Source organism: Aulonocara sp. 'chitande type north' Nkhata Bay, linkage group LG13 (assembly GCF_057382095.1).
Source record: "Aulonocara sp. 'chitande type north' Nkhata Bay isolate Kocher_YH1m ecotype deep benthic linkage group LG13, A_spYH_male_GT1.1, whole genome shotgun sequence".
Classification (NCBI taxonomy): domain Eukaryota; kingdom Metazoa; phylum Chordata; class Actinopteri; order Cichliformes; family Cichlidae; genus Aulonocara; species Aulonocara sp. 'chitande type north' Nkhata Bay.
This window is the reverse complement of record NC_141356.1, coordinates 33,443,814-33,471,276: the sequence shown is the minus strand read 5'-3', so window position 1 is coordinate 33,471,276 and position 27,463 is coordinate 33,443,814. Positions and strand designations below refer to the sequence as shown.

At 42.2% G+C, this 27,463-nt stretch overlaps 1 protein-coding gene across 1 annotated transcript; it reads right to left on the bottom strand.

Moving 5' to 3' along the window:
• lbx1a (ladybird homeobox 1a) lies at nt 1-26,208 on the bottom strand. The gene is made up of 3 exons (XM_086260093.1): nt 25,990-26,208; nt 1,332-1,652; nt 1-903 (listed from the first exon to the last, which is right to left on the bottom strand). Exons 2-3 carry the CDS (start codon nt 1,633-1,635, stop codon nt 383-385), a joined length of 825 nt encoding a protein of 274 aa, XP_086116219.1. The 5' UTR covers nt 1,636-1,652; nt 25,990-26,208; the 3' UTR covers nt 1-382.
• Nucleotides 26,209-27,463: the final 1,255 nt, after the last annotated feature.

Here is a 27,463-nt window from a genome sequence, read left to right as displayed (position 1 = left end):
TTAATACAAGCAACCGCACTTGTTCTGTGCAGTTATCGTTTGAGGGCTGATATATCAAAAGGTTAAAAACAGTCTTCTCAAGCTTACAAACTGATTCACAGAAGCATTTCAACCGCTTTATAGCACAAAGTAGGCTGCATTAAATGTGCAGTGAAATCTTTCTGATTGTAACCACAGCGGCCAATCGACAGCAGTGTTAGATTTAAGTATCAGTGTTTGAATCTGAAGAGTCCACGCGTTTTCAGAGCCTGGGCCTGTTCAGCAAGGCTTTGGCAAATCACAGCGGAGGCGTCTATTTTTGAATCGCACCGCTATGTAAATCCTCTAAAGGCTGTCTGTTACTATCGCGTTATTGGGCAACACGCGACTGTCTCTGTGTTATTTAGTCACCAACGTCAATCTCATCTTCATCATCCAAGCAACACTTGGTGGTCAGTCGATAGTCACCGGTCGATGCAGGTGATGGAGGTAATAAATGCAGCGGGTCTAGGGTGTCGGTGGTGTGGAATCTGGAAGAGATCTGGTGTTGCTCGGTTTGGCCCGGCCCAGAAATCGTCCCCTCACCCATACCTCCTGCCGCCGCCGCGGACTTCTCCAGCTCAGCCAGCTTGGAGAGCTTTTCAAAGGCCACAGCGCCGGCGGCCTTGGCGGACTCCACGTCCGCTTTCATCTCCTCCAAGTCCCGCTTAAGCTTAGCCCGGCGGTTCTGGAACCATGTGATGACCTGTGCGTTGGTCAGACCAAGCTGCTGAGCCATCTGGTCCCGGTCCGCTGGGCTCAAGTACTTCTGGTACAGAAAACGTTTCTCCAGCTCATATATTTGGTGGTTGGTAAAGGCCGTGCGGGATTTCCGCCGCTTTTTAGGGGTGTTTCTCTGACCGAATAGGGTTAGCCCGTCTCTGCCTGTAGAAATAAGATCATACAGAATGTAAAACTGGAATAAAACACACGTTTATAAGTCACTAAAAACAGTGTTACACAAAAGAAACCAATTATAAGTCACCAAAAACTCCAGTACGACATCACTGAAATGATTCCGAAATTCATTCATTCAGATTCATTCATTTAGTTAGCGTGCTTTGTCAAATTTCAATGAGCACATTAAAAAACATACAGCGGTTTTCGAATAGGAAAAAATAGCACAGGATCATTCTTTGTTTAGAAAACAGTAGTACTTACAATTAGGTACAAGAAATAACGCTGAAAGCTTTTTCTCCAAACATCTACGGATATTTTTCATATTTCAGAAAAATAAGCTGCTGCTGTTGCGGTTGTAACAGTGAGGATGTTCTCCTTACCTACAATAAGAGAGGAAGAAAACAGCCTTTTACCTTCAGCAGCCTGCAGGACGCTGACCTCCAGGCCTTCAAAGGTTTTGCTGGCCAGCTCCTCCAGCGCGCAGAGCGGGGAGGTTTGACTGAGCAGCACCCGGCTGGACACGCCGTGACAAGCCGAGGGCAACTTCTCTCCGCTGAGAAAGTAGCTCCTTTTCACAGACGGTTTGTTGAGAATGTCATCTATGCTGAAAGGCGTCAGCGGTTTGTTGGTGTTGACCGGTGGTTGAAGCTGATCCAGCGGACTGCGACTACTGCCCTCAAGAACAGCTGGACGTTTAGAGTCTCCCTTAGAGGTCATGACGGCTCAGCAGCTGACTGAAAATGTCAAAGTTTGGACAAGAATGAAGGAAAACGAGCCACGGCAAGGATCACAGGTGTAACCTCATATCGCCCACTGCCTAAACACTTCTGACTCCCAGACTCCCACCGTCTCTCTGAAGCACTTTTTCGGAGTGACGTACAATATGAATATATATAAGACTGGCACTCACTCGGTGAACAGCGATGCACCAAGAGCTGGACCGACTAACTAACATGTTATTGCGGAAGGCCATCAATTACTCACTTCACCCCTCCCCTTATCTCTCTCTCTCTTTCTGCGTGCGTGAGCGCGCGTGCTGGGGGGGGGAGCTCTGAGACAGAGCAAACAGCGAAGAACAGTCCAATTACAAATCAGAGTAGGCTCTGTTTACACTTTATCTGTAAAACGACATCATTTGTCACCAAACGAGCAAATGTGTTTATCAGCACGATATCATCGTCATTTGCGTACACGGTGTAAGTAGCACAGAATTACTCTTCAGGCCAGTTACAGTCAGAAACAGACAATAAGCAAATTAGAAAATGAGAATGCGTGCTGAACTGTACAGACAGAGCCATGCACGAGCGTGACAGCGCGTTACAAGGCTAGTGGCGGAGCAGAGCAGGCCCTACCACACCTCCAGCCTCGCCACCCCCGCGGTAAGACGAGCGCTCTGCCAAAATCAGCGTCAGGCTCCCCGGACCACAGCCCGAGACAGGAACACATGGACAAACTGACAGGGAGGACACCGAGCACATATTTTTTTATGCCAATTAATCCTAAATAAAATCCAGTCAGGAAGATTATAAAATCATTTGTAGAGATGATTTCTTCTAAAACATTCTGCTATCAAGGCAGCAGTTTTCTGACGGTAAAGTTTTGGTTTTAGTTGTGTAGAAATACGCACGTTATCATGGGTTTTTATTTTGTTTCCATATTTTCAAATATTTGTATTACATTATGCACAATATGAAACTTCCAAAAGAGAAATAATTCGAAGTTGAACAATTAGTTCATCGATTTACTCGAGCGTTTTTATTTAGTCATTTATTTTTATATTTTATAGAGTTGGTCACACAAAGTTAAAAGGTATGTGCCTTTTTCACATCATGCTGTGAGCACGTTATTTTTTTTACATGAGATGATTTGCAGAAAAGCAGATAGAGACAAAATACTGTTAATCTGACTATCGTCAGGTTTTACATACAGTTACTGTCCCTCTATTTAGAAAGGCAGAGGCATCACGGTGTGATTATTTTACATGTCGTTTTTTTGTTTTGTTTTTTCATGTGTAATAATGTTCAACATTGCTATCAATACATTTTTCAAAAAATGCCTCTCTGTGCAAAATGGGTTCAAAAACATAAACAGCTGTGGGATCCTGTTAGTCTGTGATTGAAACAGCCCAGCGCTGCTATCGATGCAGGGAAAACCAACCCTGCAGGGAGACCTACCTCAGCTCCTGTGCAGGTGAAGCCAAAGGGAAGATTTGCTTCACCATATTTTCTAGTCTTTAGCTTAGAATGAAGTTGGTTTGGAAACATATTCAGACACGCTTCATCTCCTGCTTTGCGTGTCTGTGGGCGCCTGTGCCAGCAGGGTCCAAGCGTTTTGTTTTTTCTTCCCCCCCTTTTCATACCGCGCCCCCCTGCAATGGCTCTGCGTTCCCCTTTGGGGGCGGGCCCCACACTTTGGGAAGGTCTGCATTAAGCTATCAGTTCCAACATTAACGATATACTTCACAGTTTTCAGTATTCCGCAATGTAAAACCTGGCGTGTTAGCTCAGATTGCCTTGAATTATTTGAGTTAATAAAATCAAACAGTTTAAGTGGATTTATTATTGTTAACTGAGTGACAGTGACTGAAGTACTCATAATTTAAAAACAAACAAACCAAAACCCCCCGAAGTAAAGAGTATTGAACTTGCGTACGTTATTTTATTAATATGAATTGAGCCAAATGAACTTGAATGCATCTTTACACAGTTTTTGTCATGATCCTGGGTCCTTTTGACCCAGCGTTTTGTGTTTTTCTCTTCACGATTTTGGTTCTGCTCTTCCTCTGATTAGTGTTTACCCTGTTCCCCCCGTGTGTTCCTGTATCTAGTCCGCGTTTCTTAGTTTGTGTCCTTTCATGTGTAAGTTCCTGTTTTATTGTGAAGGTCTGCGTCTTATGTGAGTGTTTTCAGTTTGCCTCCCTAGTCTCGTCATGTTAATCACTCCCAGCTGTGTTTCCCACCTGTGTGTGTAATCTCCCTGTGTTCTCTGAGTGTATTTAACCTGGCTGGCCCTTAAAAATGCATCCTTTTAAGGCCCTAGTGTACAAAAATGTACACGCCCCAAAAAGTGCTATAAAAACTTTATATATTCATATTTTTTTTCACTTTAAATTGGTCAGTCTTTTAAAACTACTTCTCCCTGAAATATTCATATGAAGTTTTAATTATATTTTCGTTGTTTTAACCCTTTAAATCCCAGTTTTATTACATGAGCGCCCTGTTTTTTTAGCCCCAAAAAACAAAAAAACTAAATATTTTCCAAAAAAAACATTTGAGGTAATATTTGTTTGTTATTATAATTAGGCCTTTAGATGGAGCAAAGATTGGCACCAACAGTCATTTCGATCGCCTTTTATTTTTTTTGCAGGAGCGCATTTCATAAAATGCACACACTATCGGTCCTAATCGACCACGCCCAAAAAAAGTGCTATAAAAAATTTATATATTAATATTTTATTCCACTTTAAATTAGCCAATCTTTTAGACCTACTTCTCCTTGAAATATTCATGTCAAGTTTTAATTACATTTCGCGGATTTTAACCCTTTATATCCCGGTTTCGTCACATGAGCGTACTGCTTTTTTTGCCCCAAAAAACATAAAACTTGAATATTTTCCAAAAAAAACATTTGAGGTAATATTCAATTGTTATTATAATTAGGCCTTTAGATGGACTAAAGATTGGCACCAACATTCATTTCGATCGCCTTTTTTTTTTTTTTTCAGGACCAGAAAATGGTCTCCAGGCGGCAAATGCTCCTCCTCTAGGCCGAAATAAGTGCATCGTCCCGGGGTAAGTCGCGACGATCACCGGGGCACGATCACCGGGGACCCCTTTTTCCAGCACACACATCCGATACCACGTGACAACAAATACGTCATTTCCTGTTGACTAAAAAAAAAAAATGCACCCTCTCACGGTCCTAGGGGCCGAAAATGGTCCCGCCCGATCAGCGGGCGAAGCCGCTGCTGCACGCCGGAAATGAGGCTTCATTTCCCGCAGGTCTGTTCAAGCAGCCCGCTGTTTTCCAGCCCGGGGTCAAATGTGGAGCAAGGGCGCCACCCGGTGGACAAATAAAAAAATTACAACTCTAAGGCCCGTCCTGCAAAACGAAACGGAAACATAAGTAATCACCAAGACATTAACGGTAATAATTCTGCAGTGAAAAATAGCGTTTATAATGGAAGTCAATGGGGCCGTAAACGGCCCCTAGGGCTCTAAGAGGATGTGTATTGTTAGCTTAGCCACTGAAGCTAATTTAAGGAAGTCAGACTTGAATTTTGAAATGAAATTATGCCAAACTTTTTTTTAGAGAATTTGGCTATATTCTATTCAACACAGTGCAAATGGCTTGTAACTGAAAAACTACAATGTACAAAAATGGTCCCAGGGCCAGCAGGGGGTTAAGTTGTATTTTCTGTCTTAGTAATTGCTGGTTTGTCTGTGTTGTTTTCCCTCGGTCTCCCTGCGTCTCTCCGTATGTATTTCCCCGGACCTCCCTGCATCTTTTCTGGTTTGTTTTGTTAGTTTTACCCAGTTTAGGTTTTCCTGTTTCACCTTCACCCACGCCATTGCTGTTTGTATTTTCTTTTGTTAAATAAATACTCATCTGCACCAGAGCTGCCGCATTTTGGGTCCTTTCTCCAATTCCACACGTCTGCCAGCGCGGTCGTGACAGTTTTATTCTCTTTATTTGCTTCCATTAAGATTCATCACAACATTTCAGTTGTGACAACCCTAAACTTAGTTGTGTCCTGCTTAATTAAGGAAACTGATTGTCTTAAATAGTTTAAGCTGCAGCAACACAACACAAGCAAACTTGTCTGAAACAACTTAAATTTCCTTATTCAGCTGAATCTCTAATATTGACGGACACTTGACTGCGTGGCCCTTTTTTTTTTTTTCAAAAGGTATTCAAAACTTTTCATCTTTGCTACACTAACCTGTATTTCATAGTTCACCTCAAAAAATACAAATAAAAACTCCCCATGTTCAATGAAAGACTCTGGAAAACCTTTGTTTTCAGCAAAATATCACTTTTTTTTTTAATCTGAGCTGGCATAAGTGAAAGCTCTTCACTCTGTGAAGTGAAGCCTCTGATCAAAACTAATCGGGGGGGGGGGGGGGGGGGGGGGGGGGGATCAATAATAACCCACATGGCTCTATAAAACACAAAAGTTCTGCTATCAAACCAGTCTGCTGAAACTGTATAAGCAACTTCTTTTGTAGTCCCCTCTCAGGGGCATCTTTAAGAGCACCAGAAGTACAAGTAATACGAGTTTTTATTCAACACACACACACACACACACACACGCACACACACGTGCACACACACACACACACACACACACACACACACACACAAATATGATGGACACGACATGTGTTTCACAGGAAACTCCTGCAGGTACCTGAGCAACTGCTCCCTTCTGTGTTGCTTCTCATTTGTCCTGGAAAGTAAATAAATATTCAGCAAATGCATTATCACAAAAGAACACACTGTAAGCTAAGAATGAAGAGGTAAAGTTTCTGCTTTCTTAAAAAGTCATAATGAAGATAACAATTTTTTTTAAACCCCATTTGACAGCTGTAAGGCTGAAACTGCCTTCTGAACTGGTTCCAGTGCAAACAATAATCATCAAAATGGACCCCCCCCCCCCCCCAAAAAAACAAACAAACAAACAAACAATTAAATTAAAAACTAGTTCATGTCTTAAATAATCAGGCCCCATCTTATCTTAATGACCTTGTAGTACCATATCACCCTATTAGAGCACTTCACTCTCGCTCTGCAGGCCTACTTGTTGTTCCTAGAGTATTTAAAAGTAGAATGGGAGGGAGAGCCTTCAGTTTTCAGGCCCCTCTTCTGTGGAACCAGCTTCCAGTTTGGATTCAGGAGACAGACACTATCTCTACTTTCAAGATCAGTCTTCAAACTTTCCTTTTTGCTAAAGCATATAGTTAGGGCTGGACCAGGTCTGCTATAGGTTATGTGGCTATAGGTGTAGGGTGCTGGGGGATTCCCATGATGTACTGAGTATTTATTCTTCAGTCACCTTTTTCACTCACTATCTGTTAACAGACCTCTCTGCTGAATCACACTTATTAATCTCTGTCTCTCTTCCACAGCATGTCTTTATCCTGTCTTCCTTCTCTCTCTCCAACCAATCACAGCAGATGGCCCCGCCCCTCACTGAGCCTGGTTCTGCTGAGGTTTCTTCCTGTTAAAAGGGAGTTTTTCCTTCCCACTGTTGCTAAAGTGTTGAGGTCTGTTGAGGTCACTGTTGAGGTCTGGGAAGCGCTTCCGCTCCCTTAAGGCCAAAACAGAGAGAATGAGGAGGAGCTTCTTCCCCCAGGCTATTCGGGCCCTGAACCAGGTGTAGGACTGGACTCTCACACACGTCACCACACGCACCACCACACATTTCCTATAATCCTATAATTCCTATAATTTATAATCCTTGTCTTTATAATCTCTTCTGCTATTTGCACATTCTTTACTGTAAATTCCTAAGTTAATTTGTAAACTTTTGTAGTAAATTGTAAATATTGTAAAACTTTTCTTCTGTCATTTAATGGTCGGGCATTGTACAGCTACAAGCATTTCACCCCCATGTCATACTGTGTATGGTTGTGTGTGTGTGACAAATAAAATTTGAATTTGAATTTGAATTAAAGTGCTTGCTCATAGGGAGTCATATGATTGTTGGGTTTTTTTCTCTGTATGTACTATTGTAGGGTCTACCTTACAATATTAACCCTTGTGTGGTGTTCATATTTCTGTTACTCAGCCAGTGTTCATGGGTCTGGTGGACCCGCTAGAGTTTTGGCTTTCCAAATTAACACTATCAAACAATTTTATGTTAAATTACTCAACAGATGTTTACTTCATCCCAATTACAAACCATATGAACAGCAAACATGGTTAATTTTTTCCCTTTACCTTTGTTAGATCACATTTATGAATTAATGTGCTTCTCGTTTTTTTTTTTTTTTTTATAAAATGTTATAAAAAAATAAATCAGTTATAATTAAGTAGAGTGCGTGGAAAGACACAACACATTTACACGTGAAGCAATATGTTTCACAACTAAATGAGATCAGCTGCTCATCAATGGTGACATTAGGCCCAGGGATGTAAAACAGGGGAAGGTGGTGCACACACTTATCCCACACTGTCCTGATGGCAGCTAGCTTGTCTCTCTGCCGTCGAGCTGGTCTGTCGTCTCGGCTATCAAAACGGATAATCCTGGAAATTTTGTGGAAGTTTTCCAGAGACACTGATGCACGGAAAGGTTCTTGCCGGTTTCTGCATCCCACAGGGATTCTGTGGATTCCCCTTTGGACCTGAAAACTCCTGCAAGGATAAGAACCCCAAAGTAGGCCTTTGGGGTTCTTAGATGAATTTGGTCCATCTCCTTCCACCTCTCTCCAAAAACACACCGTCCTTCTAGATTACTGCAATCCAGAATAATTTTCTGGATGGAATCTGGGATGAAAAGCTCAAATGAAGACTTGATGTCCTGCACATGAGTAACTGTCAGCCGTGTTGGCCCTGGCTTATCACAGTAACAGCTCTGCAGGGTGGCTCATTTCTTGGGCAAGAAGACCATTCAATTTCACCAGTTATTGACATCCATATTTCTTCACTTGCTGTCTGGTGGGCTTGTTCTGGTCCTGGAGCTGGCTGCAGATGGGGTACTCGTCTTCGTTTTGTTACTAAATGGTGCTCAACCTCATCCTCTTCTTCAAAGTCACTGTCAGACTCTGAATTTTCAGATATGTGAAATATTCTGAAACCTCTTTGTCAACATCATCATCCGAAGCCCCTCTCTCTTCCAAAATCAATTGGATGGCCCTCGCAGCAGATAATCTTTTGCCATCTTGATCAGTTGTGATAAAGAACCACACTGGCAAAGTCTTATTTATAGTATTATGCCCCTAATTTGCATGTGGAGCCAGCAGGTCTGTGGACGACGCCATCAACATGGCCCTACACTTCGTCCTGCAGCATCTGGACTCCCCAGGAACCTACGCCGGGATCCTGTTTGTGGACTTCAGCTCTGCCTTCGACACCATCCTTCCAGACCATCTCCGAGGCAAGCTTTCCCAGATGAATGTGCCTGATCCCATCTGCCGGTGGATCACTGACTTCCTGACGGACAGGAAGCAGCATGTGAGGCTGGGAAAGAATGTCTCGGACTCCCGGACCATCAGCACCGGCTCCCCTCAGGGCTGTGTTTTTTCTCCCCTGCTCTTCTCCCTGTATACTAACTGCTGCACCTCCACCCACCAGTCTGTCAAGCTAATCAAGTTTGCAGATGACACCACCGTTATTGGGCTCATCTCGGACGGGGATGAGTCTGCCTACAGGAGGGAGGTTGAACGTCTGGTGTCCTGGTGCAGCCACAACAACCTGGTGCTGAATGCCCAGAAGACAGTGGAGATTATTGTGGACTTCAGGAAGCACACAGCTCCACTCCCCCCCATCATCCTGACTGACACCCCCATCACCTCTGTGGACTCATTCCGCTTCCTGGGTACCACCATCACCCAGGACCTGAAGTGGGAGCCCACCATCACCTCCGTCATCAAGAAAGCCCAGCAGAGGATGTACTTCCTGAGGCAGCTGAAGAAATTCAACCTGCCAACACGGACGATGATGCAGTTCTACACTGCAATCATCGAGTCCATCCTCACCTCCTCCATCACCGTGTGGTACGCTGGAGCCACTATCAGGGACAAACAGAGACTGCAGCGTGTTGTGCGCTCTGCTGAGAAGGTGATTGGCTGCAGACTCCCATCTTTGCAGGACCTGTACACCTCCAGGACACTGCGGCGTGCAGCTCGGATCTCAGCTGACCCTTCTCACCCTGGACACAGTCTGTTTGACCTGCTCCCCTCAGGCAGGAGGCTCCGGTCCATTCGCACCAGAACCTCTCGCCATAAGAACAGTTTCTTCCCCTCTGCTGTTGGACACATGAACAATAACCATATGACTGTTCCCACCACTAACACATGACCCTACGCTGTGTCACTGCATCATTCCATGTTTGGCACTGATCACCACCTGCACTCATGTATATATCTTTCAACGTAGCACTTTTAATTCTTATTCTTTTATTTTTTCATGTCTATTTAAGTGCTATTTATGACACTATGTTTGCACTGAAGCACCGCAGCAATTTCCTAATGTTGTAAACCTGCTCAACATTTGGCAATAAACCCCTTTCTGATTCTGAATTCTGATTCTAATTTGCAGGAGGGACAGGGTATGAGAAAATAAAATTTGGATCCCTCAAGAAAGAGGGTAAAATGTGCGGGAATGTAAGAGCAGACGGTGTTGGTAGTTGAATTTTCAACAATGTGGCAACTTTGTGCGCGAGCAGGAGGGGAAGAAAACACCATCAGCAGCACCAGAAAGGAGGAGGACAGAGTGTGGGAACACAGGACCTGCACTTTCAACACTTTTATTAGACCTGGGTCCAGTGGACCCGAACACCTTGTATGTAATGTAAATGCGTGGGGGGAGGTACAGTATGAGGTCATTGAAAATTAGTTCGGATTTATGTTCTTCACAGAAAATAAGCCAAAGCCAATGAATTTCAGGTTGAAAAAATAATTAATTGTTAAATTTTTCTTTTGAGAAAAACTGAAAACGGGTCTCACAGACCCGAACACCATACAAGGGTTAAGGCACCTTGAGGCGACTGTTGTTGTGATTTGGTGCTGTACAAATAACATTTAATTGAATTAAAAACAATTTGTCTCGAAAATGAGCTACTACTCTGAGCTGAAGCTGATTTTGTTCTCATCTTTGAAGATTGAAGAGAACAAGCGTCAAATATGATCAATGAAAAAGTCAAAACCAATTTGTAAGTCCACAGTTTGGGCAGCAGTTAATCCCTCTGGTGTCTGCTGTGAACTCTTAGAAGCTTTCCTTACAACACACAGTGGTGTTTTTGCCCTTAATCCAATGCAACAAGTCAACAAGAAATAGTTTTATTATGGGAGTGTGATGTTCAGAGTTTGGCTGTAAGTTTAATAAACTGCTGTTAAAAACTCAAATGCAGGTTATGTATGAAATAGAAAATGCAGTTACAATGAACATTTACATGATGTGCTCCACCCTGTTCATTATTGCAGTTTTTTTTAATCACAATTTGTCAGATGTTCTTTTACAGTGACTGAGCTCTGTCTCCTCTCTTTTCATAAAGGACGCTCCAGTTTATCCTACGCTAAAGGAAACAACAAGGGAAGCACTGAAACGCCATTCCGTAGCATTTGGCACATTGGAACAGCTCTCATTATGGCTGCCCGACAGATACTTCCGGGTCACGTGTCTCAGTTATAACCTTTTCTAAGCAAAATGCACTATTGGATACCCTATGGAATCAGAACGATGCCACCTTGAAACGAAACCGAAAAAAAATATTGTAACTGAAATAAATGTACTGAAAAATCTTGTATTGAAACCGAAAAAAAAAATTGATAGTGAAAAACAATTAATTGAAACTGTAATTTTTTTGTTTTCGCTTACAATTTTTTTTTTTTTTGGTTTCAATCCATTTTCCGGTTTCAACCATTTTTCAGTTTCAATCTGCTGGCACTGTTTTGGCGTCCGGGGGTGCGCTGGGTAGGGGCGGGGTTTCCGGCCCGCATGTATTTGCATACATTATAGAGGCCACTAGTGCTGACCAAGCGGAGACCCCCAAGATGGCGCTCTGAGCAGTCACGTATCGCTGAGCTCTGCGAACCTGGCCTTTTTTAAAATATATATTACACACAGTGAACAGAGATTTTATTTACGCCTACGCAATAGTCATCCTTTACTTCTCATTTTGGTATCTATTTGTGAACCAAAATGAGCAAACCCGAGAAGAGAAAGACCGATTCTAAGAAGTTGCATGCTAACAGCGGCTCCGTTAGCAAGCTTGCTAATGTTAGCCAAGCTGCTCAGTCTTCTCTCGCTACTGAGATGCCCGCCGACACTAAAAATACTCTCATCGACTCCATGCACGACTATTTGGAGGCAGTTTCCGAACCGCTTCAGTATTCACGGATGGAAGAAGAGTTTCCCCCTCTCCCTATCACTCCATGCGCCTCTCCCGCTGGTAAGCTAAGAAAAATTGCGGATACGGAGACCTCTACGGTTCTCTCCCAGCTCTCATCACTTACCATGTTGATTAACTCGAGGTCGGACACTCTTGAAAAAATGGTGAGTGACAACTCCATAGCCATCTCCGAGATGAAAAAAGCTGTCCAAGAGAACACTGAACATATCACAGCTGTTAAGGAGTCATTTGATGCTGTCTGTGCTGAGTTAAATGATATGAAGAGCAGAGTTGTCAGTGTTGAGGCACAGCTCGAAAAATATAAAGCAATCGCTGAAGCACAGGAAAAGCGCATCTCTCACCTGGAGAGCTATTCACGGCGTTGGAATCTGAAGCTCTACGGTCTGACCGAGAGGGACAAGCAGGATGTGCGGCAGGAGGTACTCAAAGTCTGTAGATCAGTCCTACCGGAGATGCAAGATAAATTACCCGACGTCGTTGACACCGTCCACCGCATCGGTCCCAAGAAGTCCAACAACGACCAACCCAGGGGAATCATCATTCAGTTTACATCCAGGATCTACCGCGATGCTGTCTGGCGCGCTGCTAAGAAGTCCACCTACCTGAAAGGTAACAACCTAAAGCTGGCTGAGGATCTGTCTCCTGACGACCGTGCCCGAAGAAACAGACTCTGGCCGTCTGTGGAAGCTGCGCGCAAAGAAAACAAGCTGGCGTTCTTTGTAGGAGGTCGTGCATTCGTGGAGGGAAAAGGGATTTTTCCACCCCTATAACTTGATCCAAGGTATTTTGAGGTGAAAACTGAAGTATCTTAAGATTAACTTGGTTTCACTGCCGTTCTTTTTTTGTTTGTTTGTTTTTGTTGTTGGACTCATAAAACGATCAGAGTTAAACTGATGCAGTTTATTTGTTATAAGTTTATTGGTCTTCAGTTTGGCTGCAATATTTTTGCTGAAAATGTTATGAGCAAGCTGGATAAGCTTCTTTTTATTTTATTTTGTTTGTTTGTTTGTTTGTTTAATTCTTTTTTTGAATAATTAGTTATTTAAATGGAGCAAGAAAATTTATATTAAGCTCCCTTTCAATGCTCATATGTGAAGCATTTATTTATTTTATTTATTTATTTTTTACCACATTGGTTTTATTGTTTTAGGCTATTGTATTCCTATTATTATTCAAGTTCACAATTTCCTTACTCAGGGGTTGCAGTTCTCATCTTATATAGGACTCTCTTAAGTGACCAGGTTCCCAATTCAACTGTTCTTCATTTACTTGGTCTAAGCTTTTTCTTATTTGTCACTTTTAATTTTTGTTACTATCATTATGTCTTTGTCTGTTATTTCTTTAAATGCAAGAGGTTTAAGAAACAATGTTAAGCGTAAGGCTATTTTTTTGTTTTGCAAGCAGTTCAATTCAGATTTCTGTTTTATACAAGAGTCTCACTCAACAGAACAAGAAAAAACATTTTGGAGATCGCAATGGGGAGATGATCTGTGGATGTCCCATGGTACAGAGCATGCTGCTGGTGTCTGCATACTTAAAGGAAGATTTAATGGTAAAATCTTGAATTCTGACATAGATAAAGATGGGCATTACATGTTTCTAATAGTTGAGGCTGCACACTCTATGTTTTAGTCAATGTGTATGTATAGGGAGAATAAACTATATTTTGATAGGTTGGAGGAGCGCCTACTGCGCTGGTTATCTAAATATCCCAATTCTTTTATTATTTTTGGTGGAGACTTTAATACAGTGTTTAACAGCTATTTAGACAGATGGCCTTCTAGAAGTTCAGACTCTAACTCATTCATAAGACTGTTTGCACAAAGATTCAACTTAGTCGATTCTTGGAGGGATTCTCATTCGTCTCAGATAGCTTATACATGGTGCAATAAGACTCAAACCAGACACTCGCGTATCGATTTTTGGCTTATCTCAAAAGATTTAGAAAAAGTTAAAACGGATATTTATCCTACACCACTCTCAGACCACAAAATGGTTAGCTTATCAATCCCGTTGTCATCCTCCCTAATCACTAAAACCTCTTACTGGAAGTTAAATAGTACCATTCTTGAGCATAAAGAAGTGATTTGTGAAGTTCAGAGATTCATTAAACTTTATTGGAGTAAAGCTCTCACAGATAATACATTTTGTAGTAACTGGGAACTTTTGAAATATGAAATTGGAAAATTCTTTAGAAAATATAGCAGTGATTTAGCAGAAAAAAGAAGATCTGATGAGATGCAAGTGATACAAGAGATCACATGCCTTACTTCCAAACCAATAGACACCCTCAGTGAATCTGATAAGCTAGAACTGGTTGACCTGCAGCACAGGTTAGATGAGATTTACAAACGCAAAGCTGACGGAGCATTTATTCGGTCTCGCAGGAAATGGCTCGAAGAAGGAGAGCAGAATTCAGCCTATTTTTTCAGACTTGAAAAGCATCAATCTAACACCAACTCCATCCTACAACTAAATATTAATGGGACAATTTATAATGATAAGGATACCATAGCAAAATATTGTTCAAACTTTTATTGCAAACTTTATTCTTCTAGTTATTGCCCTGAAGCTTGTCTGACTTTTTTAAATTCTTTAGACAAAATCACTCAGCTCAATGAGGAGGATAGTCAGCTTTGCGACAGATCGATTTCTTTGATTGAGGTTGCAGATGCTATAAAACATCTGAAGATTAACAGATCCTCTGGACCTGACGGCCTAACTGCCGAGCTTTACAAACAGTTCGCTGACAGTTTAGCCCCGTTTCTTTTAGAAGTTTTTAAGGAAAGTATGGATAGAGGTGCACTCCCTCCCACTTTATGTCAAGGTTTGATCACCCTCATTCCAAAACCAGGAAAGGATCCTTTGCTCTTAGACAATTGGCGACCAATCTCTTTACTGAATAATGATTATAAGATATTGGCACAAATTCTGGCTAATAGAATGAAACCTGTATTAGATAAAGTTATTGATGAGAGTCAGTCTGGTTTCATGCGGAATCGTCATATCTCAAACAACATAAGATTAATTCTAGACATAATAGATTACCCAGAACTTGTACAGGGTGATAGTCTTGTTCTTTTTTTTAGATTTCTACAAGGCGTTCGACTCCTTAGAGCATGAGTTTATTTTTACTGCTTTAAATAAATTTGGGTTTGGTCAGTCCTTCTGTAATGCCGTTCGGACACTGTATTCCAATAGTAACAGCTCCATAAAGCTTGCCACTGGTATTTCCCCAAGATTTTCTCGAAAGCGTGGAGTGAGGCAGGGTTGCCCCCTATCCATATATTTATTCCTTCTTTCTGTGCAACTCCTTAATTCGCACATTAAACTCAGTTCTTTAAAAGGCCTGGTCATTGCTAACAGAGAAATACTCATAAGTCAGCTGGCAGACGATACAGCTCTCTTCCTCAGAGACGCCTCGCAAGTTTCAGTGGCCATTAACAATATACAGCCATTCTCTAAAGCCTCCGGACTTTCACTCAACCTGCATAAATGTGAACTTTTACCAGTTAAAAGTTGTTTAGCAACTTCAATTCATGGAATACCTGTAAGAAACTCTGTAAGATACCTTGGAATTCAAATAATAAAAAATGAGCAATCCAGATGCTCCACAAACTTCATTCCTATTATAGATAAATCCCAAAAAATCTTTAATCATTGGCTACAGCGAGACCTGTCATTGAAGGGTAGAGTTCTGCTATCGAAGGCTGAAGGTATCTCCCGTCTAACCTATGCTGCCCAGTCATTACATGTTGATAATACAACCTGTAGTCGATTAACAAATTATTATACAATTTTTTATGGAAAAATAAAACTCACTACTTACGTAAATCAGTAGCTTTAAATTCATATGATAAAGGAGGCATAAATTTTATTGATTTCGGTGCTCTTAACAACACCTTTAAAATAAACTGGATTAAAAAGTATTTAAGAAATCCCACTTCTATCTGGAACTTTATCTCACATCATGTGTTCTCTAATTTAGGCGGCCTTAACTTCCTACTGCTCTGCAATTACAGTATTCCAAAAATACCACTGAAACTTTCTCACTTTCATCAACAAATTCTTTTGGCATGGGCGCTGACTTACAAACACAATTTCTCTCCACAAAACTGTTTTATTTGGAATAACTGCAATATTATTTATAAAAATAAAACTCTTTTTTAAAATAACTGGTTTAATAATGGAATAATCTTGGTTAGTCAGTTATTTAGAGAAGATGGACTCTTTTATAATTACTCTGAGTTCCTCAGGAGATACAATGTACCGATAACGCCTAAAGAATTCTCAATAGTGCTCGATGCCATCCCATCTGGTCTGTCCATGTTACACAGATGCTCCCACAGTGCTCCACTACAGGTCACTCCCCCGGATGTGTTACATTCTTCTCCTGGCAATGTTTGCTTTTCCTCTCATAAGTCTATAAATACCAAAATAAGATCTCTCTTTCAGGATGCAATGGTCTCTGTTCCATCAGCCATATTTTATTGGGCCAATTTTGTAACAGATATTGAATGGAAAAAAGGTTGGACTTTACCACAAAGGTTTTTCTTAACCAAAAAAATTAAAGAGATTTCCTTTAAGTTGATTCATAAGTTTTACCCTACCAAACAATATTTGTCCAAATTTATGGCTGAAATAAATGTAAATTGTACCTTCTGTCAAGAGCAACCTGAAACAGTTTCTCATCTGTTTTGGTCGTGTAAATTTACGTGTAAATTCTGGAAGGATTTCCACAAGTTTATTACTGACTTTGTTCTTCCTAATCTCCAACTATACTATAAGGATGTTATCTTTGGCTATTATAATTTTAAAGACAAGGACAATGATGCTTTCTTTTTTATAAATTTGGTTTTATTTTTGGCAAAATTTCATATACACAAAAGCAAAGTCCTCGGCAGAAAGCCTGAACTTCTTGTATTAAAAATGGAACTTGCACAATATATAAGGACAATCTCCTCATCAAAAAACACTAAGGTTCTCAAGACTGTTAACATCTGTAACCGATTGAAACTGCTAACTTGATTTTGGCTCTTGCAAACTTTTGTTTATTTATGTTCCCCTTGATTTATTTTATTTTTTGTACTCACTTTTGTCTCACTGTCCTTGTCACTCTTTCTGTTCCTCATTGTACTACCACAATGTCATCTTTTATTTGATCCCTGTTTTACTTGACTGTATGTCTATAATGTGATAAAGTTTAAAAAAAAAAAAAAAAAGAAAAAGAAAAAACTAGTGCTGACCAAGCTGCCATCTTTCTCTCTTCCCATTGTCACTACCCGATCCGAGGACCATCTATTCTTTTTGTGCAATTTTATACAAATATTTTGGTTGGATTTTCATACCTGGCTTTATTCCAGTGGGATTCAAATTACCCCATTTACCTTAAATATGATAATGTTTGGAGTGTTTTTGAAAGAAAAGAAAGCTAATTATGGTGTTAATGTGTTATTAATCTTGTGTAAGTATTTTATACATAAATGTCGCTTTTTTAAGATTAAACCAACACTGGCTCACTGGAAAAACGACCTAAACCTGTTGGTTAAATCTTTGACTTTAGTTAAAAAGAAAAAGGCTGCTTTTTTTGTTTCCTTTGTAGAAGATTTTGATTTAGTGAGTTAATAATCTGTTAATTTATGTGACCCCATTGTAACGCTAAGTTATTTAAGGACTAGTTTATGTCAATGGATGAATTTACTGACTGATGCGCAGAAGAAATAGTTCTTTATGGAGCCCAGATGGTCTTTTAGTGTTAAATTCATTAGTCTATTGAAGTGCTCTTGAACTTTTTTTATTATTTGTACAAGCAAAAACGTCAAACTTGAGCCTTGCGGTGTCTTTGTTTCCCACATACCAGTTCCCCCGAGAATGGCTTTGACTTCTGCAGTTTTAAATCATTTAAACATCATTTTACTAATATAAGACTTGGAAGCATGAAATTTCATTAGCTACTTAAGAGAAAATTGTTCACTAGTTATCTGGTTCATCATTTGGTTCTTAATCGTGTAGTGCAGTAGTTCCCAAACTACCGTACGCGTACCCTCGGGGGTACGCAAGTGGCTGTAGGGGGTACGCGTGGGTTGGGGTTGGAGTGGGGATCAAAAGTTTTAAAAGCCGAAATTTGCGCTAATGCAGTTTTTTTTGCCTGTCAAATACATGACTATATACCACCCTCTGGTGTTCAGCAAAAAAATAGCTCTGACAAAATACATGGGCGTGATTTGCCCAAATGACTGACACCTAACAGTTGAAGTTGCCTCCAAGCATTCAGTGCAGCGCGAAAATGGACAAGTGGTTAACAAGAAAAAAAGGCCCTACCACAGAGACACCGGCCACAACAACCAATAAGCTCATATCTGAAGATGCATTTTCCAGTGACCGCACAGGTGATTGTTCAACAACAATGTGTTAGTCAGATTTGGATGCTAGCAGTGCTAGCAGGGATGTATCTGTGGTTACTAGCCAAGTGGCTAGCATAGCTGGAGCCAGCCATGTGGAAAGTGATGAAGTGTCTGATGCGGAGCGTCAAAGTGGGAGAAAGCATGACAGCTCGGACTGTAACACAACCTCATCAAAGAAGCGCAAATATGATGACAATTATATTTCGCTGGGGTTTACGTGTATAAATATTGGTGGATTTCCCCGGCCACAGTGTGTTATTTGTGCAAAAGTATTGTCTCAGAACTCAATGAAACCTTCACTTTTGCGCAGACATTTAGAGACAAATCATCCCCATTTGAAAAATAAACCAAGGGAATATTTTGAGCGACAGCTAAAATCACTTTCAACAAGTAAAACCTGCATTCAGGTGCCAGATCTTATGAATAAAAACAGACTACAAGCATCTTACATGGTCAGTTACAGAGTGGCTAAAAACAACAAACCCCACACTATTGTGGAGGACCTCATTCTCCCTGCTGCTTTAGATATGGTAGGGACAATGTTGGGGGAAAAGGCAAAAAAGACGATACAGTCCATTCCATCATCAAACAATACTGTCTTACGGCGCATCAATGCAATGTCAGAAAATGTTTTACAGCAGCTACTTCTGCGCATACGCCACAGTGAATGTTATGCAATACAGCTAGATGAGTCCACGGATGTGGCTGGCCTGGCGCATCTTCTCGTATATGTGCGCTACATTCATGAAGGAACCATCAAGGAGGACATGCTGTTCTGTAAACCGCTGGAACAAAGGACAACTGCCGCAGATATTTTTCAAAAGCTGGACACATTCATGAACACACATGGACTCGTGTGGGACAGATGTGTTGGCATCTGTACTGATGGCGCACGGGCCATGACTGGGAGACACGGAGGTGTAGTTTCGCGTGTGCAAGCAGTCGCGCCAGATGCCTCTTGGGTACACTGCAGCATCCACCGAGAGGCTCTTGCTGCAAAGGGAATACCTGTCCGTTTGAAACATGCTTTGGACACGAGTGTAAAAATGGTTAACTTTGTGAAAGCCAGGCCGCTGAACTCCCGCTTATTTGCTGCGTTGTGCAATGAGATGGGCAGCGAGCATGAGACATTATTACTCCACACAGAGGTTCGCTGGCTATCTAGAGGGAAAGTGCTGACCCGTTTCTTTGAGTTGAGGGATGAACTTAAAGTTTTCTTCAGTAACCATCCCTTTGAGCTGTCTGAACATTTGCATGATGAAGAGTACCTTACCTGCCTGGCTTATCTGTGTGATATATTTTCTCGTCTGAACGAACTCAATCTCGGATTACAAGGCGTTTCTGCAACTATATTCAATGTTCAAGATAAAGTTGAGGCCATGATAAAGAAGTTAAACCTTTGGAAGAACTGCTTGGATACAAACAACACTGAAGTCTTTCCTGTGCTGCATGATTTTCTGTGCTCTAATGATCTCACACTATCTAAAAGTGTAAAGCGCGAATGTAACGTGCACCTTGAGGAGCTGGCGGTGCAGTTACGCCGATACTTCCCAGAGACGGACGGCTCAAATGATTGGATACGTCACCCGTTCACCGCCGTGCCTACTTCGTTATCACCGTCTGACCAGGAGAGCCTAATTGAAATCGCCACAGATGGATCTCTAAAAGTTGAACACGCTCAAAAGAACCTGGCGGATTTCTGGATAGGGCTGCGCACTGAACAGCCCGCGCTGGCTAAGCGCGCTGTCAAGACTCTGATGCCTTTCGCCACCACATACTTATGCGAAAAGGGATTTTCTGCTTTAACAAACATGAAAACAAAATACAGAGCAAGACTTTGTGTGGAAAACGATTTAAGACTCAGCCTTTCCCAAATTGAGCCAAACATTGAAGAGCTGTGTGCCTCTGCTCAAGCACATCCATCACATTAAATAAAGTTCTGTTTAATGAAAGTTCATGGCCTTTATGCTCTCGACAAAAAAGTGAATTCTAATAAATCCTTTGATACACTGCTAGTATTAAGTAGTAAAGTTTGTTATTAAAACTCTGTCATTACTAAAAAATATTGATAAATTCATTTGGTGGTGAGAAATAATCGACTGTGCAGTATTTATCTTTATGCATGCGATATTGCAATGTATTTATAGACACTAATTAAGAGTCGTTCGTAGTAGGGGGTATGCGGCTGAGGGTGACATGTCTCAAGGGGTACGTGGCTGGAAAAAGTTTGGGAAGCACTGGTGTAGTGTATATAGCCTTTGTCTCAGATTCTATCATTGTATCCTGGTATGATTGTGATGATGCTACTTAATGTTGGTTATTGTGGAGATGGTTATTAAATAAACGAATCTTAAATCTCAAAAATAAAATAAAAAATATAGATAGATAGATAGATAGATAGATAGATAGATAGCACGGAGGGAGGTTAGCCAACTAACGGAGTTGCAGAAAGGTGCGACAAATAAGGTGCCTAAGAAATACAGCAAGCTGTCCATACCTGAGGCCTTGGAAACTGCCAAGCAAAGACTCACAGCCTTGGCCAGCCGCTTGAGGAGGTACACCAGAGAGATAGAAGGCAGGAGAATAAACCAGCTGTTCTCCACAGAACCAGCAAAGGCGTACTCTCAGTGGCAAGGGAACAATAAGAGAACAGCACCACCAAGGCTGGAGACGGAGCAATACTGGAAGAGCATATGGGAGAAGGATGCAACCCATAACGGCAATGCTCAGTGGCTAGTGGATCTGAGGGCAGACCACAGCGACCTCCCTGAACAGGGTCCAGTAACCATCACAGTGGCAGATATCCAAGAAAGGGTCTCCAGTATGAAGAGTTGGACAGCACCAGGGCCCGACATGGTTCACGCCTACTGGCTGAAGAAGCTGACTGCACTCCACGAGCGTCTGGCAGCACAAATGAACCAGCTGCTAGTTAACGAGAGACACCCGGAATGGCTAACTGAAGGCCGGACGGTCCTGATCCCCAAGGACCCAAAGAAGGGACCGGTCCCCTCCAACTACCGACCAATAACCTGCCTCAGTACTACATGGAAGCTCCTGTCAGGCATCATATCGGCTAAGATGAACAGGCACATGGGTCAATACATGAGCGGGACACAGAAAGGAATTGGCAAGAATACCAGAGGCGCAAAACACCAGCTACTGGTAGACAGAACAATCAGCCGAGACTGCAAGACCAGACTGACCAACCTGTGCACTGCCTGGATTGATTACAAGAAGGCCTATGACTCAATGCCCCACAGCTGGATACTGGAATGCCTAGAATTGTACAAGATCAATGGGACCCTAAGAGCCTTCATCAGGAACTCAATGGGGATGTGGCGTACAACACTAGAGGCCAACTCCAAGCCCATAGCACAAGTCACCATCAAGTGCGGGATCTACCAAGGAGATGCTCTGTCCCCACTGCTGTTCTGCATAGGCCTGAACCCCCTCAGTGAGATCATTAACAAGACTGGCTACGGATACCGACTACGGAACGGAGCAGTTGTCAGCCACCTCCTGTACATGGATGACATCAAGCTGTATGCCAAGAGTGAACGAGACATCGATTCACTGATCCACACTACCAGGCTATACAGCAATGACATTGGAATGTCGTTCGGACTGGAGAAGTGTAGTCGGATGGTAACAAAGAGAGGGAAGGTAGTCAGAACTGAGGGGATTGAACTACCAGAAGGCAACATTGCAGACATAGAGGACAGTTACAAGTACTTGGGGATCCCGCAGGCGAATGGGAACCATGAAGAGGCCGCAAGAAAAGCTGCAACCACCAAGTACCTGCAGAGGGTCAGGCAAGTCCTGAGGAGTCAGCTGAATGGTAAGAACAAGATCCGGGCCATCAACACATACGCCCTGCCCGTGATCAGGTACCCTGCTGGGGTAATAGGCTGGCCAAAGGAGGAGATAGAAGCCACTGACATAAAGACAAGAAAGCTCCTTACCATGCATGGAGGGTTTCACCCCAAGTCCAGCACCCTGAGGCTGTACGCTAAGCGGAAGGAAGGGGGCCGGGGACTGGTGAGTGTCAGCACCACAGTCCAGGATGAGACAAGGAACATCCAAGAATACATTGGGAAGATGGCCCCAACTGACCGAGTGCTCAGTGAATACCTCAGGCAGCAGAAACCCAAGAAAGAGGAGGGAGACGAGGAACCATCATGGAAGGACAGGCCCCTGCACGGTATGTACCACCGGCAGATAGAGGAGGTGGCTGATATCCAGAAATCCTACCAGTGGCTGGACAAAGCTGGACTGAAAGACAGCACAGAGGCACTAATCATGGCAGCACAAGAACAAGCTCTGAGCACAAGATCCATAGAGGCTGGGGTCTATCACACCAGGCAAGACCCCAGGTGCAGGCTGTGTAAAGATGCCCCAGAGACAATCCAGCACATAACAGCAGGGTGCAAGATGCTAGCAGGCAAGGCATACATGGAACGCCATAACCAAGTGGCCGGCATAGTATACAGGAACATCTGTGCCGAGTATAACCTAGAAGTCCCGAGGTCAAAATGGGAGATGCCCCCAAGGGTGGTGGAGAATGACCGAGCTAAGATCCTGTGGGACTTCCAGATACAGACGGACAAAATGGTGGTGGCTAACCAACCGGACATAGTGGTGGTAGACAAACAGAAGAAGACGGCCGTAGTGATCGATGTAGCGGTTCCGAATGACAGCAATATCAGGAAGAAGGAACACGAGAAGCTGGAGAAATACCAAGGGCTCAGAGAAGAGCTCGAGAGGATGTGGAGGGTGAAGGTAACGGTGGTCCCCGTGGTAATCGGAGCACTAGGTGCGGTGACTCCCAAGCTAGGCGAGTGGCTCCAGCAGATCCCGGGAACAACATCGGAGATCTCTGTCCAGAAGAGCGCAGTCCTGGGAACAGCTAAGATACTGCGCAGGACCCTCAAGCTCCCAGGCCTCTGGTAGAGGACCCGAGCTTGAAGGATAAACCGCCCGCAGGGGCGTGCTGGGTGTGTTATATATATATATATATATATATATATATATATATATATATATATATATATATAACACACTCCTCAGGACTTGCCTGACCCTCTGCAGGTACTTGGTGGTTGCAGCCTTTCTAGCGGCCTCTTCATGGTTCCCATTTGCCTGCGGGATCCCCAGGTACTTGTAACTGTCCTCTATGTCTGCAATGTTGCCTTCTGGTAGTTCAATCCCCTCAGTTCTGACTACCTTCCCTCTCTTTGTTACCATCCGACTACACTTCTCCAGTCCGAACGACATTCCAATGTCATTGCTGTATAGCCTGGTAGTGTGGATCAGTGAATCGATGTCTCGTTCACTCTTGGCATACAGCTTGATGTCATCCATGTACAGGAGGTGGCTGACAACTGCTCCGTTCCGTAGTCGGTATCCGTAGCCAGTCTTGTTAATGATCTCACTGAGGGGGTTCAGGCCTATGCAGAACAGCAGTGGGGACAGAGCATCTCCTTGGTAGATCCCGCACTTGATGGTAACTTGTGCTATGGGCTTGGAGTTGGCCTCTAGTGTTGTACGCCACATCCCCATTGAGTTCCTGATGAAGGCTCTTAGGGTCCCATTGATCTTGTACAATTCTAGGCATTCCAGTATCCAGCTGTGGGGCATTGAGTCATAGGCCTTCTTGTAATCAATCCAGGCAGTGCACAGGTTGGTCAGTCTGGTCTTGCAGTCTCGGCTGATTGTTCTGTCTACCAGTAGCTGGTGTTTTGCACCTCTGGTATTCTTGCCAATTCCTTTCTGTGTCCCGCTCATGTATTGACCCATGTGCCTGTTCATCTTAGCCGATATGATGCCTGACAGGAGCTTCCATGTAGTACTGAGGCAGGTTATTGGTCGGTAGTTGGAGGGGACCGGTCCCTTCTTGGGGTCCTTGGGGATCAGGACCGTCCGGCCTTCAGTTAGCCATTCCGGGTGTCTCTCGTTAACTAGCAGCTGGTTCATTTGTGCTGCCAGACGCTCGTGGAGTGCAGTCAGCTCTTCAGCCAGTAGGCGTGAACCATGTCGGGCCCTGGTGCTGTCCAACTCTTCATACTGGAGACCCTTTCTTGGATATCTGCCACTGTGATGGTTACTGGACCCTGTTCAGGGAGGTCGCTGTGGTCTGCCCTCAGATCCACCAGCCACTGAGCATTGCCGTTATGGGTTGCATCCTTCTCCCATATGCTCTTCCAGTATTGCTCCGTCTCCAGCCTTGGTGGTGCTGTTCTCTTATTGTTCCCTTGCCACTGAGAGTACGCCTTTGCTGGTTCTGTGGAGAACAGCTGGTTTATTCTCCTGCCTTCTATCTCTCTGGTGTACCTCCTCAAGCGGCTGGCCAAGGCTGTGAGTCTTTGCTTGGCAGTTTCCAAGGCCTCAGGTATGGACAGCTTGCTGTATTTCTTAGGCACCTTATTTGTCGCACCTTTCTGCAACTCCGTTAGTTGGCTAACCTCTCTCCGTGCTACTTTGATCTTGCCCTCTAGCCTCCTTCTCCATGGAGGGTACTGCCCCTTGTCGCTGTTCAACTTGTAGCCAAGCATCTCACTGATCACTGCTGCCGTATTGTAGATCAGCTTGTTAGTGTCGGTAATCGTGGTTGTAGGTATTGCCCGTAGTGCTGCATTAACATCATCTAGCAGACCTTCTGAAAGAAGGGACTGCTCTCACATATATATATATATATACACACACACACACACACACACACACACACACACACACACACACATATATATATATACACACACACACACACACACACACACACACATATACATATATATATATATATATATATATATATATATATTAAATAGGGGAAAGGGGAAATGGAACAAAATAATTAACACAACACACAACGTAAATGTCCACAATTAAATAATAAATCAGTGCTGTGATTTTTCTGTGCAAGAGTCCTTTTGCTAAGAGTCCTTTTTTTTTGGTCCTTTTCTTTTTAAAGTTCACTTTTAAGGTATTCCTCCTTAGGGTCCAGCTTCATACAAGGGGGAAATATGTCCGTAATCCAAAGACGGCTAAGTGGGGGAAAAGAAAGAATGGTCCTACCGGCTCGCCACTTCAATATGAAGAAGATCAATTCAAAGAGGGAAAAAAAAAAACCTGACCTGTAGGTCAGAAAAATGTCCATTAGCACATCAAGTTCGATTCAGTTTACCGGTAAACAAGTATATTCTTCTGCATGTCTAGGTAACAATGCAAACCATAAATCATCATCAATCCATGTACAACAGTTAAATCATTAATCATCTTAGCTACGTAGCTTAATCTATACAGTCCAGTAGCGTTCGCTACAAACAATACAAAAACAACAATAAAGGAAAACAACTGTCTAACAGACAGCATAGCCGAATTCAAGGCAACACATAACAATAATCATTCAATCGCACTTTGTTTCAAAGTAAGCCCATAAAAATGCTTAAGTAAAGAAAGTGTTCAAAAACAGCGGTTTTTGAACCGGAGTTCTGCTTGCGGTGGGAGCGCTGCAGCACAAAGTCATTTTTTAATCGCGAAAACGATCGGCTGGTTACTGACAACCAAAGGTTGAAAGATATTAAGGACACTTACCGCTGAGTTTAAAGTTTAAAGATGAATTGATCCCTCCACAGCCGGTTTTCAGAGTTGCCGCGACATGGAAGGAGCCAATCAGAAGAGGGACCTCAAATCAGCTGACGTGGGTCATGTGACAGGGAGTAGTTGATATGGGTTACACCATCTTTATATTTTATTTTCACTATATATGAAAGTTGCTAATATGTAAGAAATGTTTATTCTCTGAATCTGTAATATATGGTGCATTTTGTTTGTATGTTTATATTTTTTTTTTTTTTTTTTTTTTTTTTTTTTTTAATACTTTAATTAAATTTATGCACATATTACAATCTCTCGTTGGGAGACAACATTTGTGCAACAACATCTTGAAAAGGTTGAATAAGAAATCAAACGAAAAAAAAAACCCCACATATATACATATACATAAATATATGAAGGCCATTTTTATGACATAACAGTTTCCTTTCTGCGAACACTTTAACATACATGTGGCTTACTTAGTACACCAAAAACACAATCATTAAAAGGATAGAGATTGAGTCCCATTGTCGCATATCAAAGCAGCCTCTTTACATGAATCCCTCAGTAATTCTAAAGATGACAAAAAAGATTTTAATTCAATTTTCAATACAGTTAGGGAAGGTCTTTTACTTTGCCATTTGCATTTGTGTATGTGGTATTTGCCCATAATTATCACCACCTTGTGTAGCATGGACAGTTCCTTAGATGGATCACCATTATTATATAAAACTTGTGTTAGAGTCAGTGGGGTCATCCCATCTATTCTTATACTCAACCAGTCTACTAGATCTTGCCAAAAGTCAGTTGTTACTGAGCAGGAAAAAAACAAATGATCAATACTTTCCGCATTTTGTGAACAAAATCCACATGGCTCTACCTCAAACCCAAACCTTTTTTTTAAGCATTTCGGCTGCTGGGTAATATCCATTAATTATTTTAAATTGCATTTCTTTGACTTTGGGGGGGATAGGCCATTTTAAAAAGTGCGTATATTTGTTCGTTATTTTAACATTACTCCCTTTTAGTTTTGTGTTACTGTTAAAGTCGTGAAATAATTTGTTTTTAAATATCTTGTTCATGGTTTTATTATTACAGTTTTTATCCGTCAAAAGAATCTGGTTTAGATGTAAAGAAGGTAGACTAATTTGTGCCTTAGAGTAATACAAATAACCTTGAATCAAACTCAACAGAGGTAAGGGGATTGCCTTACAAACCTTGTCATATTCTCTAAGGGAACACTGAATGTTAAACTTAGCATTAAAAACACCCACTGAGAGAAACTGACCCCTTTCATCAAGTAAGTCTGTTATAAAGATTATGTTTTTTTCAAACCACTCTTTAATAAACAATGACTTCTTATTAATTGTAATTGTCCTGTTATTCCACAAGGTGGAGCAATGTGGTGAAAAGTTATGGGCAAACACCATCTTCCAATAAGACAAGACCTGCTTATGATATTCTGACAGTT

Coding starts and splice junctions, on each gene's coding strand:
- lbx1a (XM_086260093.1), bottom strand. CDS start 1,635: ATGACCTCTAAGGGAGACTCTAAACGTCCAGCTGTTCTTGAGGGCAGT. Junction 904..1,331: donor CGTCCTGCAGGCTGCTGAAG/GTAAAAGGCTGT, acceptor TTATTTCTACAG/GCAGAGACGGGCTAACCCTA.